This window comes from Paroedura picta, chromosome 4 (genome assembly GCF_049243985.1).
Source record: "Paroedura picta isolate Pp20150507F chromosome 4, Ppicta_v3.0, whole genome shotgun sequence".
Classification (NCBI taxonomy): Eukaryota; Metazoa; Chordata; class Lepidosauria; order Squamata; family Gekkonidae; genus Paroedura; species Paroedura picta.
Genome location: NC_135372.1, coordinates 112,925,824 through 112,941,460, shown reverse-complemented (window position 1 = coordinate 112,941,460; position 15,637 = coordinate 112,925,824). Strand labels below are relative to the sequence as shown.

The following is a 15,637-nucleotide window of genomic DNA, read 5'->3' as shown; positions in this document are numbered from 1 at the left end:
GGAATAATTATATTCCTTCCAAGAAGGAAAATCCCAGTAGGTGGTGTTGAGAAATTACTGCTGTCCCTCATGGACATTGGCTTGTGAGATTCTGCACAGGAGCACTTTGTCTCCTGTATTGCAGAATGTAAAACTACTGGAAAATGTGATCAACTTGGGGGAATTCTCCTCAGGATGTTTACGATGTCCAACCCGTTTCTGCTTTTCATCTAACGTCCAGGAAGGTGGTAGACTAGCAACTCTAAATCAGAGTAAGGAATCAGAGACAGACAGGATGTTGCTGATCTTATTGAAATTTAAACCATGCAAATTGCTGTGGGAAGTTGGGGAAGAAGAACATAACTAGAGTAGGCTGTAGTTTCCCCTGAAAGATAAAGTTTACTTTTCCATTATAATCCTAAGCTTCTTGCTGTATAAGAGGTAGAGGCAGCAAATAAGTACTTTTTACCTGCCTAAGTTACTCTGCCAGCAGCAGCCATTCCTGGAGAAAACAGATCATAACATTATCACACATACCTAGGTAACATCAAGGCTCAATTTATTCTATATCACAATATGTTTGAAGGCTCTCTGGAAACCTGGTACAAAATATGGCAACTAGGATGTTAACTGGAATTGCAACAATGAGCATATAAACGGACTGCTTTATCAACTTTGCTGGCTCCCAATTTATGATCAGGCCCAATTAAAAATTTAGGTTTGATTTATAGTGTCTCAAAACAGCCTGGATCCAAACTGCCAAAGGATTGTCTCCATTCATGTGAACCTGTCCAGGCCCCGAAGTCAACAGAGGGCCCTGCAGAAGGAACCAACACTGAGAAATGTAAGGGTGACACTTGCAAGAGAGTCTATTACGTAGCTGCCCCAAGTCTCAGATTAATGGCTTCTCTCTTAGCTTTCCAACAGATCTTAAGTGCTTTTGGAATTGTTTGCTTATCTTACAGATGGATGCAAAGAATGCAAAATGTAGACGATTCTGGAGCTTGTTTTATTGCTGCCGTTTGTTTTGTTTTTTAAATTATTGTATATTGCTATTTTTATATTGGTGGTATTTTGTTTAGGTCATATTCCTTTTTGTGGATTGGGATTTTAAAAAATAAGAAATGAGTATTCTTTTTAACAGAGAGGAGAGGGCTTTCCAAATAAGTAAATAATACATTTCATGTTGTTTTTTGTTTGTTTTTGTATTTCAAGGGTGTACAGTCTTATCAATAGCATCTTTGATTGCTTCAAGGCAGGCAATCTGTCTTTTTATTTTATTCACTGAAGCGCCATATGAATTGATGGTGCTATCAGCCAGCTTCTCTTTTTTCTATTCAATAAAATGAAAAGATATGACTTGATATAGTTTTGCAACAGCCTTATTTATCACAATGTTGAATTTTGGTAATGGTGGTTGTGTTTAATAGCATATATATTTATTATCCCCCCGGAATCTGTATTAATGTAAGGGTAAGCATTTTGTTCTGCCATTAGGATACAGTACCTAGAATCTATCATCATCCATTATCATTATACTTGTATCTCGCCTTCCCTTGTAGCTCAAGGCAACTTAACCACAGTTAAAATTTTGTTGGTCTTAAGAGTGCCACTGGATTCAACCTTTGTTCTACAACAAAATCCTGTAAGCAGCCAATCACTTTTGCTTTGGTGCTTGCCAATGGTTAATCAGAAAACCTAGCGTAATTCAGAAGGGATTCTAGTAGTCACCTTCTGCCTTTCCTGCCGGCATGTCCTGCTTCTGCTGCCTCATAAAAACAAACAGTTCCAGGGTGGGCTGGTGACAGTTGTTGAACCCGTGACACTCATCCTCATGAGCACATTTAGGCCCTTATGCACCCGTCCTTCCAAAGATCCAGATCCCACTGTTGGACAACACGTGGATTTTGAGTCTTCCTGAATCTTGCCCCTCTGAACTGGGGGGCAGTTTCCCCACGCGAGATCTGCCCTCGGAGCTCCACGAATTTCCGGCAGCAGCGCGCTTCTCAGCCAACTAGCCCTGGGAGTCCGCTGGAGCAGCAATAACCAGGCGCCTGGAGACAGCTCGAAGACGAGCGTCATTTGATTCCAGGGTAAAAAACGAGCACGCGAAAAGTCTTTAAGGCGCCGCAAGATTCCTGCTCACTGCGAAAAACCTCAAACGCACCGAGGAATAGTTGCGCACGGACCAGGAAGCCGCTCGTTCAGGCCCCCCACTAAGGGAGGATGACGACTGCCGCCGAGCCCCCTCCCCACCCCCCTCCCCCGCGACCCGTCTCCATGGCCCAAAGGTCGAGCCTAGGCAACTGTGAGGCCAGCAAGGATTCGTTCAAGGCGCGCTTTTGGGGTTAATGCACACGCCCTCAGGGCTGGTCTGGTCTGGTCTGAGGAAGAGGGCACGGGCACGGAATCTTCGCTGGTCTTGAAGAGGCCTCGGGACTCTGGTTTTGTTGAGCCACTTCGGACCAATACGGCTGCCCTTTGGAATCTAGCCTAGGCTACAAACGAACGCCAGGCGGCGCTGCACACAACGAGACGGGACGTCGGGCTCCCTTTCAGACTAATTCTTTGGTACCCTTCCCCCGGAAGTTCGCGGGAATTGCCGAACAAGGGATCGCGGGGGAAGAGGCTGGAATTACACTATCGGTATCGCCACTTCCGGTCTTCATTTGGACCAGTTTTCCACTCCCCCCCCTCCAACAGTCACTGCGCGCAGGCCTAGAGCGACGCGGGGCTCTGACCCTAGACACCTCATCGGCCACCATCAACGGCTCTCAAAGCTCGCCGGAAAAAGGGATCCAGGAAACGGAAGTGACGCATTGCGTTTCCGGGCTAGTAGTTGGTGGCCTGTCCTCGTGTCTCGGAAGCCGCTCAGAGAAGTTCCATTTCGTTTTCACTGTCTCTGCCGGTTCTCTTCCGACCATGGCGGTCCGGGCCAGTTTCGAGAACAACAACGAAATCGGGTGCTTCGCCAAGCTCACCAACGCCTACTGCCTGGTGGCCGTCGGGGGCTCCGAGGGCTTCTACAGGTGAATGGAGAGACGCAGCGCCTCTGGGGGCCTCCTGAAAGCCAGCGGGGTGTGGGAGTTAAGAGCAGCAGCCTCTCATCTGGAGAGCCGGGTTTGATCCCCCGCTCCTCCACATGCAGCCAGCTGGGTGACCAGGGCCAGTCACAGTCCTGTTAGAGCTGTTCTCACAGAGCAGTTCTGTCAGAGCTCTCTCAGCCTCACCTACCTTGCAGGGTGTCTGTTGTGGGGAGAGGAAGGGAAAGCGATGGTAAGCTGCTTTGAGACTCCTTCGGGTATTAAAAAATGGGGTATAAAAAAAACAGCTCCTTTTCCTTTCAGACTGGGCCTCTCAAAGCCAAGAGTTCCTTGCCCAGACCTGAAGTGGTGGCAGGTTTCGCCCAGACTCATTTTTCTGAGGTCAGCACAGCCACTCCCTCGGGTCTTTTCAAGGCTGTGATTTCAAAGGCGAGATCCATGGAGGTGCACTGTTTGGCAGTGGGACTGCCTGAGTACTTATTTTTTTATTTATTGTTACATTTCTAGCTCACCACTCTCCAGAGCTTTGTGGCGGGTTACAGTAAATAAAAGCTCATAAAACTGCATAAGGATATTCATTTTTTACTGCCTTGACAAGCTATTTTTCCACTCTCCTATAATAAGGGGGGGCATGTTCAAACCCTAAAATATAAGCATCATCACTGCTCCTTATACTTCTTACATGACTATAACAATTCTTCAACAACAGAACTTCAGAGGGGAAATGAAGAGAAATTTGATAACAGTCTTCCCCCACCCCCAAATTTAACCAAACCTGGGGTTAAGTAATTTACTATAACTAGTAAATGTGTTTCATTTTCCCCTCCGTTCTTACTTTGATCTTCCTGTCTGAGGGTTTTTTCCTGCTATGATATAAAATAACTTTGTAGCAATTATCCATTTAGTGGCCTCTATTTCATGAAAGTTTATAATGGAATAAAATTTTATTTTTATTCTCAGCAGATTCATACATTGGGAATTAGAGATGTGTGTGTTTTAATGATAAGCAATTTAAAAGAAACATCGAAAGGTGTATTTTGCTTAAAAATTCACTGTGCTATGTAGTAAGGTGTAACCTGAAGTCACTTCCTGGCTCTGTAGTTGATGTAATGTGTAAACATTATTCTGCTATTTATTTTAGTGTTTTTGAAGGGGAGCTTTCTGATACCATCCCTGTAGTCCATGCCTCTATTGCTGGATGTCGGATCATTGGCAGAATGTGTGTGGGTAAGTGAAGTCTTCAAACTGATAAATTCTGGACTCCTTTAAAATGAGTTTCCTAGAACATGCCTTTAATCTTCCTTACTATCCCATCTCCCAGTGTGCTATTTCCTGATTTTTCAAAGGTAAAAAAGCACTTGTATCTTAGGAGAACAGTTTCTTCAGGATATAAACACCCACACAATGAGTGCATCAGATGTACATTCATTGTAGAGTTTAATGGAGTATTTCTCATGAGCATTTTGTATTGTTTTTGTCACAATTGAGCTTGGAAGAAAAATACTTTAAAACCTGTGTGCTGATCATTAGGATGCTAAATAATTTTTTGTTATATGGGCCTCCTTCCTTCTCCTTGCCCATCCCCCCTAGTTTAGACCATCACCAGTAGGGTTAACCTGGTGGAAGGTATTTAAGAGGGGGTGGGGGGGGGAAATACTGATTTTAAAAGTTTTACTATTATTGTAAACTGCCCCAAGCCAACTTGCAAGGAGGGGCAGTATAGAAATTGAATAAATAAATGTGAACTGTATTTATTCCACTTAATGTTCTGTCTGTAAGTGGTAATGGGTTTGTCTCCTTTTATGGGGAGCAGTAGGGTTCACCTTCTTGCTAGATCAGTCTGTTTTGTGTATAGTTTTCTGTATGAACCTTGTTTTTGATACTCTGTGATCTAGATTTTATGGGTCGAATGGCAGGGCTGAGCTAGACACACTGTTCAATCCTTCTAGCTCTATGATGGTAGGATTTGCTTTTGGTGGTTGCTATATAGCATGGGGGTCTTGGAAGGAAGAATTTAAAAGCAGGAGTTGACTCCCTTTTACCCTCATTATAAGAGTAGTCTTTGTCTTTGTTTCTAGGAAACAGGCATGGATTATTAGTCCCAAACAATACCACAGACCAGGAGCTTCAGCATATCCGAAACAGTCTTCCAGATTCAGTGCGAATCCAGCGAATAGAAGAACGCCTCTCAGCCTTGGGCAATGTCACCACCTGCAATGACTATGTAGCACTTGTTCATCCAGACATTGACAGGGTAAAGGACTTATTTGACCTTTTTTCAGAATCTCATACTAATTTCAAATTGGTTTCCCCTTGGAGACTTCTGGATCCTACTGGTTTCCAGAGGGATTTTGAGAACTTTACTAGCAGTTCAGCTAAGGCCTTAGTGGGGACCTGGAATTCCAGACTCCTTGTGTAAGGTTACAACTCCCTGCTGCTCAAATGACCTCGGTTCCTTGGGTTAAGGAGATAACAGAAGAGGCAGTGGGGAAATCGAGAGCAATGATGAAGACTCAGTACATGCCATAGGACTCATTTGAAAGGTGATTTCCCTCCTCTCATGTTCACTGAGCAAAAGGCAACTTTTTCTACTGCAGTCTGGACTGCAAGATGTCTAAATCCAATAGAAATGAATTGCTTTCTAAAACTGCATGTTAACTTGTCAGACTGCTAACCACCTCGGCACCTTCATTATCTTGCTTCTGTTTAGTTGGGGTAAAGGCCATGAGTGATGTCTAGGAGATATGCAAGGATACAGAATTGGAGCAATCTGATCATAGTACTAAGAGTAATCAGATCATTGCTGATGAGGACAAATGTATCCTCATCTGTGCTGAGGGTTGCTCCTCTTGGGCTTCTTTGCGGCAAACCAGACGCAGAAGTGGGAAGGAGAGAGAGAGTGCCTGTCTGTGAGCTGGTTGAGAGCATGGTCTCATGTGAAGCTATGTGCTGCAATTTGCCATGGCCATGTGTTGTTTCTGAAGTCAAAGTAGTGTTGCAGAAATGGTGAGAAGAGTGGCAATGAAAGAGGTAAGAACTGAGAGGTGACTACTGTAACTCGCTGTATCGCTGTATTCCTTATCCCTGATTTGAAAGTTGCAGTTGCTCCAGAACGCAGCTATCACAGACCTCTTAGATAGCTCTCCCAGTTCTCCCAACAGCTGCAATGGTTGCTGGTTCTAACCTTTAAGGCCTTATGCAGTCTTGGACCCGTGTACTTGAAGGACTGCCTTTCTGAATATGTCCCCCAGAGGATTCTTTGTTCAGCTAACGCCAACCTGTTGATGATCCCTGGCCCCAGTGAAGTGCACTTGGCCCTGACTCCAGCCTGATGGAATGAGTGCAAGCCCTCACGGAGCTTGTAAAATTCTGAAGGGCATGCAAGATGGCACGGCATTTGGTTAAGACCAGGGTCCACCATCCCCATCTAATGGGGCCCCTCCAGCCAAACCCCCATTATCCTCCATTCTGTGCCTGGCTAGCAGTTTTATCCTCAGAGATAGATCTTTGAATTGGTTTTAATGCATTTTAAAATTTTAAACTTGTACAGGTTTTTAATCTTACTGGTGTGAGCCACCTCAAGACCATTTGGAGAGGGACAGCATACAAATCAAAATATAAATAAATAAATTCTGTAATTCTGACAGTGCTCAGTTGAAATCGATGTAGGTGTTTTTAAAATTTTGTCTTCCTTCTTTCTATGCGATAGATTTAGTTTATTAAATGTCAAGCTTAAGCAGCAAAAAGACCCCTATAGTAATGCTTTATTACATGAACAGTGTTAAAGTGTAATTGGTATGTGGTCTGTTAAAAGCAAAAAATCAAGTAAACACAGTTTCATGTTGTTGACAGCTCTAATTTTAAACATTCCCATTGTTTTTACAGGAAACAGAGGAGATTTTAGCTGATGTACTAAAAGTAGAAGTGTTCAGACAGACACTAGCAGATCAAGTGCTGGTGGGAAGTTATTGTGCATTCAGTAATCAAGGAGGACTGGTGCATCCAAAGACTTCTATTGAAGACCAAGATGAGCTCTCCTCATTGCTACAAGTCCCACTTGTGGTTAGTATTCTTTCCAGTCAGATTTCTAAGTTTCCTCAGATGATTCAGATATGTTCTTTTGACTTTAGGGTTGGTATGAGCAGGCAGTACATATTGGTTACCATGTTACCATCCATCTGTGCCTTGATATCATCTGATTTGTATCAGGAACTTAAATTTCTAATTGTTGCCAATTTTATTAATAAAATTACTTCTCGGTTCTGCTACGTTGTGCATGGTACTGGGAAAATATAGTGGCACTAAAAGAAGAAAACCTATAAGAATAATAGAAATAAGAAAATTCTAAGAGATGAGAGTAGTAGCATAGGGTGAATATGCATAGCAGAAGGCGGGTTAGTGAGGAGTTAATTTAACGGTACAAGAAATATACAAGGCGCATTGGTAAGAGCACGCAGAGCACATGGATGGTGAGGTGTGCTCTGAAGCACTGGTCTTGCCCTGAGCATTAAATGAAAGATGGCAGTGTCAGAGGTACATCATCTGATATGTGCTACTTTGCCTTATATTTTGCTGTACTGATACTGACATATTTTAGCTTCATTCATGTTATTAAAAGGTATGAGTGAGCTACATGTAACCTTACTGATGTTTCTTTTGCCAAATCAAGTTATAGTAATTCATTTCAGAAAGATGAGTGGAGAGGAGAAACAATGACTCTGATATAAAGTTAGGCAAATGTTCCCTCTTTACTTAAACCAGACTTTCTCAACCAGGATTTTGTGAAACCCTGGGGTTTCCTGACTGTTTTGGAGTTAATTAATTTTTAGTATATTTTTAAAAATTAAGCATTTATTGGGTGACATGACCATGTCAACCTGCCTTCCCCTCCCAAAATGGCCAATGATGGGTTGTGTTTCTCAACCATATTCTGGGGTTTCTCAAAGCCTGAAGAAAGTTTCAGGGGTTTATCAATGGTAAAAAAGTTGAGAAAAGCCGACTTAAACAATAAAACTTTCCCCGCTTATTATCCTGGAGTTGGGAATCTTGGACTGTCCGTCTTCTGTTTAACTGTTTAGTTAAAGAGGGAGCCAGATTTGATTCCCCACTCTTCCACTTGCAGCTAGCTGGATGATCATGGACTAGTCACAGTCCTATTAGAGCTGTTCTCAAGAACTGTCTGAGCTCTCTTAGTCTCTCCTACCTCCCAGGCTATTTGTTGTGGGGAAGAGGAAGGGAAGGTGATTGTAATCCATTTTGAAACTCCCTTAGGTAGTGAAAAGCAGGGTATAACAAACAGCTCTTCTTCTGGTCACCTTTTCTTGTCTTTTTTTAAATTCAGGTACTGCAAGTAGACTTCTGTTTCAGTCAAGTCAGCTTCTTTGCCTTCATGCTCTGTATATAATACACAGGACTTGGGTTGATGTGCATTGGCAGGTGGCTTAGTTTTGTGGATTTGGTGCAACAGTATTCATATCACAAGTTCAAAGCTGAACGTGATTCTGCATGTCCTGATTCCAAGACAGCACTGCAGTCCAGGCCTTGGGATAGCATACTTGTTTGGCAGGTTCTCCTTCCCAACTGACTAGTCTTAAACCTGAAGTGCATATCAGCACAGTGATTGAGATGTTTGTGCAACAGCATTGCATTTTAAATGGTTAGTCTTGTTAACGGGTAAGATCGGGCTCTGTGCTCTAGGCAAAAGGCATGCCATGATGCTTTCCTTGCATTCTTAAAAATCCCAGGCTGCATCAATGCAGAGTAGCTGGTGACAAGCTGGTATTGTAGCTTGAAATCCCCTCCCCCCACCCCAGGCTGCTTTTTCATCTACAAGTGACGAAATCATGGATGTGACCATATCTTTCCCATACAGGGAAAAATGCAGCTTGCAGGTATGATCTTAAGCTAACAAGGATAGACAGCTTTAAAAGGGAAAGATTCATGGAGGAGTGGTCCAGCAGTGGCTACTAGCCATGGTGACTGAAGGGAACCTCCATCTCCAGAGGCAGCCTGGGAAGGCCCTGGCCCCCATGACCTGTTTGTTTGGTGCTCCAGAGCAATTGGTTTGTTTCATACAGTGGCCATGTGCTGGGCTACATAGACAATTGGTCTGATCTAGCTAGCTCTTATATTCTTAACAAGGACCAGAAGGGAAAGTTTTTTGCAGGCTCCTCTCGACTTTTCCCCCTAATGAATTGAAAAATTTCCATGGATTGGTTAAAAAATGCCTTCCCTTTCCTGGGGGCTCTGGCTCATGTAGTATGTTTAAAGTGGTTATCAAAAACAGTTCCAAGCAGTAGAAATGTTTCACATTCTCCCGGCCCCCCCCCCCGGCAAAAAACAAAACAAAACAGTTATTCTGGATGGCTTGAATTTATCATATCTAACAAAAAGCATGGGGTACTACCCGACGATGTACTGGCCCTCTGATTGACCCTCAATAGGGAGAGCTTTCACCCCCTAAGGGCCAGTCAAAGGCTCTACCCCCCCACACTCCATGTTGTTTCCATGCTTCTCAGGAGGAGGAGCTGGCAGGAGGTAAGCACCTATCTCTGTCTGTCCACCCGTCCACGTTGACTTCCCTCCTGGCCACTGGGGGAGCCTGGGGATGGCAAGCTGCACACTCCAGTGCCACTGAGTTGCTCTTCCTGGCTGCCAGGTGAAGGTGGGGAATCCTCTGCCTGCACTCTGCAGCTCCTCCCCAGGCTCCTGACTGCTAAGGGAAGATGGGGAAGACCCACTTTGCATGCTTCACAGCAGCCACCCTGCTCTTCCTGCCCTCCAGGCTGCCAGGCCAGGGTGGGGAAGGCTGTCTGCTTGTCCTCCGTGGTTCCACTCTTCCTAGCCACTGGGGTAGGGCAGGGAAGCCCCTCTGTTGGCCCCCAGTCAGTGGGGCCCCCAGTCAGTGGGGCCTAGCAGAAATGGGCCTTTCTGCTAGTATTTTAATAATAGGATGTTGAGAGAACATTAGACATTCTTTCTCTTGTTATGATGTGCTTCTGGCTGTCTCTTCTGGCTGCTTAGGCTGGGACTGTTAACCGTGGAAGTGAAGTGATCGCTGCTGGAATGGTTGTGAATGACTGGTGTGCCTTTTGTGGACTGGACACAACCAGCACTGAGTTATCAGTTATTGAGAGTGTCTTCAAGCTCAACGAAGCACAGCCAAGTGCTATTGCCACTAATATGAGGGATTCTTTGGTTGACAGGTAGGTAAAACATCACTTTCAAATCAAACTAATATCTGGACTATTAATTCAGAACATATATTTTTCTTGCTGCTTCTTGTTTGAGTTGTTATCGCTTAAAATAAGTTAATACATAGTTAAGCTTTTCAGAACATTTCTGATGCTTTGTATCATGTCCTTGGAAGCTGACTGTCTTCTGGAAGCAGGGCACCATTTTCAAAATTCATCAAAGCAAGAAAGTGTGAATCCCACCTCCATTTTTATACACTTTTTTGTTGAGAAATTACAGCTGAACAGAGGTTTTCCATGATTCAGCATTTTTTAAATTATTGGTTTTAAACATTTTCTAAACTTCTCAGCCCTGAATAGATATGAGATTGCTTGTGGTGCCATTCTTGATCCTAGGATGAGCACACTATGTGTACTGTTAAAATGCTCTTGGTCAGTTTGTATTTAGATGGTATGCTTAGCTTGAGGGCCATTCCGCACAACTTAAATGTAGCAGAAGTCTTATCTTTTGTAAACGCTACAAATTCAACGTTCCACATGACGTCGCACACAATCTGCAACACTCCCGCAAAAAGCTCTTAGTTGTAGCGCTTTTCAGGGAATCAGGAAAAGTGGATTCCCCCTGAAAAAACCGCTACTGCGCACAAGCTGCAACACATCAGCGAAAGACATGTGCGTTCTCAATGTAGCGGTAGAAAGAAAGTCCCTCCCCCCGCTCTTGCCCTTGCCGCATAAGCGATCGCCATTTTTTTCCCCTTAGACCGGTGAAAGCAACGAACCAGCGAGGCTTCACTGGCTAAAGTCCCTCCACAGAAGTGATTTAAAGTAAAACAAACCTCCCTAATTTCCCAAGCACAACACAGCCCCCTGTTCGGCAGTGCCTGTAATTTCGGCCACAAATCGCGCCCGTGGGTGGGGGATTTTCTTTCTACTTGAGGAGCGTGTTAACAATTAATCGCCAGCTCCTACGGCCAGCAAAAAGGTCTTGCAACGATTTAACACAGATTCGTTGCAACAGGTGTGTTTGGTTAAAAAAAAAACAGTTCTTAAAGAAAAAGGGGCTTTTCGTGAGCATGAACACAACTGCCCATTGGCTGTTCCATTTGATTGACAGCCAGGGGCAGGAAGAAGCGCAGAAAAAAATCGCTTCCTTTGTTGTGGTTCCAGCGAGACCGGAAACCTGTGGGGAATGAATGAAACGCTACTGGGACTTCTATATTCTACTAAAAAAAAAGATATGTGGAATGACGAAATTCCACTATTTAATATAGCGTTTCTGCATTCTGTAAACAATTGGCAACATTGGTCCTTGTGCTGAATGGCCCTGAGAATTGCTATAGATGTAAATAGAATGCTGCATTCCACTTGGTTTTGACTCCAGCTATGGCTGACACTATTATATGTGTCCAAGCAGTTGGTAACCTTCACGTGACAAGTTTTGAGTTCTCAATTGGACCTTCTTTAATTTTTAGAGGAGGAGGTTGGAAATAAAAAAGCCTTGCTGGAGCCCTTAAGTATTTTCGGCTAGCCTTTATTTCTGTTCCCCTTTTGAGCTTTTTTTTTTTTTTTTGGCTAACCTTCATTTCTGTTCCCTTTTATAGCTTGACATGATGATGTCCTCCCCAACCACCATGGAAGCTCTGAAGGAGTGAAATGCCCGATTATGAGTTTGACAGCTCACTAAATTATATACTGTGTTACTCTTGCAGGCCTGGAACAAGGGGCTGAACAACACTGCTTCAAAATTGTACATTACATTCTTTTTATAAATTCCCTCTAGCAAACTATTGAATGAGAGAAATCTCTTATACTCCTTTTGCTGCTTTTGTTTCTCCTTTTGTGTTGCTCTCAGTTTATTTGTGAGATAATAAATCTTTACAGCTCTCGAGAGTATGTTGAAAAGGCAGCTGTCATTATTGTGGTACACATAGTTACAGTTTCAACAAAAAGGTAGTCTATCTCCTGTACTTCTCAGCATGCAGCTTGAAAAGCCATCCTTTGAAAAGCTCTAAGCTGAAACAAAAGATGTTGTACCCAGTAATGGAGTTTCCACCTGCTTAGCAGACCAGATTAGCACAGGGAGATTGTGGCATTACTTACTGTCTTGTATTCATTCAGTAGCCAAGAGCTCCTTTAAAGGAGCATGGAGTTAGACTGAAGCCAGGAAATTGTGCCAAACCAGTTGTAACAGCCAGTTTGCTGAGTGACTGGCCTTAGAGGTCAGTAAGAAAGCGTTGGGTTGCTACAATGGTGATACACTGACTAAAACCTTTTCCTGAAGAGAAATGTCTGAGTCATTCTGTTATCAGATTCATACAAGTAGACCTGTTCTGTTATTTCACTCTGCTGCCTGTGTCTTAAGCACCAAATCTTGCGAGAATTGTTCTTCTTTCCTGTTGTTGCACAAGGTTAGAAGGAGTCCTTGAAACTTATGTCGACTTCAGTCTCAGTGAGAGACTATGTTCTAGCAAACCTTAAAGGCAGAAATATGAATTTTTGCATCGGGTTTTGATAATTAGTATTTGTTTATAGACACCTGTCGTCATTTAGTAGCTTTCTCTATTAGCAAAGCTCATTAGTAGGGATAGGCACAAACCATACAACAGATCAGGACTCAGGGCTGGTCTCTGAATAAATCTTCGAGCTTTGGGGAGCAGCACAGATAAACAAAACCAACCCAGAGTAAACCTGGCACAGAACTGCTAGGCAACAGTGGAGGTGACGTTTTCCAACCTTAGAAACACCAAATATGAATCCTCTGAAGCTTGGCAGGTGCTGCTGCCTGCCAAGAACTGACCAACCTATTAATCCCAATGGGACTCAGATGCTATATAAGTTCAAGAGAAGCACATGTGTCCTTGTTGGGTGTTGGTTGAAGAGGGAGAGCATAGTTGGAGAATCTTGTTGGGCAAGGGGGGATTGCACTCAGTCAGGGGGTTTGGCTTTGCCATGGGCCTTTTTTTGTTTGTTGCTATGAAGGAGGGTAGGGGTGGGATTGTTCTCTCTTTCACCTGGAATGCAGTTTGTTTAGGGAGATTTCCCTGTTGATTGGTTTCTCTTTGTCTCCAATCCATTTGTTGTAGTTAAGCCTTGAGGGATTGCCCCCTTTTGGGATTTTTTTCTTTTTAGGCTGCTGCTGGGGGGGGGGTCTGTATCAGCCCCCTCTTGTTCTTATCCTCCATCATAGCATTTTAGCCATTCTAGGTGCTTTGCTAGCCAGCAAAACTCAGGCACCCATACCACTCAGCTTTTTAACTCCCCCTCTCTATGCTGAAGCTATGTATGTATATACGGAAAGTAAAGTCACTGTGTGAATGGGTTCCGAAGATGTCAGGTTTGGTTTTGCAACAAAAAAAAAAAAGTGGCAAAAGCCTGGTATTTTTGCAAAAAAAAAAAAGATTACAAAGTGTTTTGCATACTGAATATTTCTAGAGGCTCCACACATCAAAGCAAGCAGCTTCCAAAGCTACTGGTGAGGTTGCTGCTGCAAGCAAAAGTGTTCTTCCTTCCACAAGAAGACCTAGTTGCTCTGACTGCTGGCCTTGCTTGCTTCTGCCTCTCTTCCCTTCCTCACTCCAGCCAGGAGTCTTCTTATACTTCTGTGATTGCAGGAGCCAGTGAGTGGCCCCTTGAGTACTCTCTCAGCAGGGAAGCTTATGACATTCCCCTTCTCACATCATCCTCCAGCCAAGTTCCCTCCCTCTGGCTGCCATTTTACTTCTCATGATTGAGGCTTGGCTGGCAAGCAGTGATGTGTACGTGCAGCCTGCATATAATTTGAAGCCAGCTTAATGGCATATCCTCTGTTCCAGGTGGAAGGCTGCCCTCATTCACTCTTTCTACTTGCCACTTGCCAATTTTTAACATATTAAAATTAAAACATATTAGCAGGTGTATATTTAAACATCAAAGGACTGCGTTTGCTCCTTTGCTGCCGGCCTGACGTGGTGAGAGGCGCTAAGCGCCTCTCGCCGCATCAGGCCGCCGACAATGGGAGCCCCCGGCAGCCTCGCTCCGCGCGACTGCCGGGGGCTCCCATGCCTAGCGCCCGCTGTATTTTAAGTACAGCAGGCTTGATTACTAGTTAAGAAATAAATCTCATAGTATTCAATGTACCTAGGATTGCAACTCTACCATCTGAGAGGCCAGATTCATGATCCATTTTTAAAAAATTGTTCCTAGCCTGTGTATATAGCCCAGTGCTTCTGAGAACTGTAGTCGATAGTGGGGGCCAGGGGTCTCTTCTTTGCCATGGTTGAATGGAAAATCCCCAGATAATAGCAGCTAGAGTGGGGTGGATTTAATGGGAAAGGGAGGAGTTAGGCCCCTAAAATCATACTACTCGTATTTTTATTTATTCAAGAATAACATCGTAATTCTGCAACTCCTGCTCTTCTAAAAACCTTGTAAATTATCTGCAAAACGAAGTTCTGTTTCAAAGAAATGAAAAATTGCAGATGAGTTCCATGTCTTTAATAACAAATGACCTACGGAATACTTCTTTGTTTTAAACAAGGATAAAGCAGTTTGCCTGATATGTCTTGAAGCTGTCTCAGTATTAAAGGAATACATTATTAAAAGGTTTGAAACCTGTCACAAGAACTACTCACTATATCAAGGAGAGGTACGAGTGAACAAGATAAACTCTTTAAAATCATTATTCTTGCAGTAAAATAGTTTTCGAAAGCATGTTGAAGAGAACCTGTCCACTGTGAGGGCCAGCTATCATGTTGCTAAATGTATTGATGAGAGTGGTAGACCATTCTCTGATGGTGAATTTGTTAAAAGGTGCATTGTTAAAGTAATGGAGGAAATATGGCCTGAGAAGGTATCTTCTGTTAGGTATATTAGTTTATCTGCATCTATAACCACCAGGCGTGTTGAATTGGGGGGGGGGGGGGATTCCATCTACATCTGTGAACAACCTCTTCCAAGATGAAAATTGTGAAATCAAAGTGTAGGTCAAGGCTTATAGATGAACATTTACATGACATCTTAAGAGTGTCACAAACCTTGACATGGACATCAGTGCCTTGGCTAACAGCAAGCAGCCACAAAAATCACTCTAGGTAAGCAGGTGTAACTAAATAAAAGGATTCTACAGTAAAATATTTTTCCCAAATCGATTGCATTAAAGTTAACATTTCTTCATTTTCTTTGAATGTTTACTTTTGATCTAAATAAGTAGGTTAATAATTTTGTTACATTTTGGTTTAAGACGTGGCCCTCTTTAGGCACTGGGCACGCTAATATGACCCCATGTGCCAAAAGGTTGGGGATCCCTGACCTACACCTCCAAGACATGGCCACCCCATGGAACTCCACATACACTATGACTGCGCATTTGGTGGAGCAGAAGAGTGCCGTGCAGGATGTCATCTCCTCCATGACTAACCTGCACTGGGAAGAGGAGCTCAGCAT

At 43.5% G+C, this 15,637-nt stretch overlaps 1 protein-coding gene across 1 annotated transcript; it reads left to right on the top strand.

Moving 5' to 3' along the window:
• Window positions 1-2,673: 2,673 nt before the first annotated feature.
• EIF6 (eukaryotic translation initiation factor 6) lies at window positions 2,674-12,118 on the top strand. Its single transcript, XM_077335165.1, has 6 exons — window positions 2,674-3,008; window positions 4,165-4,250; window positions 5,102-5,277; window positions 6,909-7,085; window positions 10,047-10,228; window positions 11,818-12,118. Exons 1-6 carry the CDS (start codon window positions 2,902-2,904, stop codon window positions 11,825-11,827), a joined length of 738 nt encoding a protein of 245 aa, XP_077191280.1. The 5' UTR covers window positions 2,674-2,901; the 3' UTR covers window positions 11,828-12,118.
• The last annotated feature ends 3,519 nt before the right edge of the window (window positions 12,119-15,637 follow it).

What these genes read in the sequence shown, in the direction of transcription:
- EIF6 (XM_077335165.1), top strand. Translation starts at nt 2,902, where the DNA reads ATGGCGGTCCGGGCCAGTTTCGAGAACAACAACGAAATCGGGTGCTTC. An exon ending in GGCTCCGAGGGCTTCTACAG is followed by an intron (nt 3,009 to 4,164) that starts GTGAATGGAGAG and finishes TATTTATTTTAG; the next exon opens with TGTTTTTGAAGGGGAGCTTT. An exon ending in TGCTACAAGTCCCACTTGTG is followed by an intron (nt 7,086 to 10,046) that starts GTTAGTATTCTT and finishes CTGGCTGCTTAG; the next exon opens with GCTGGGACTGTTAACCGTGG.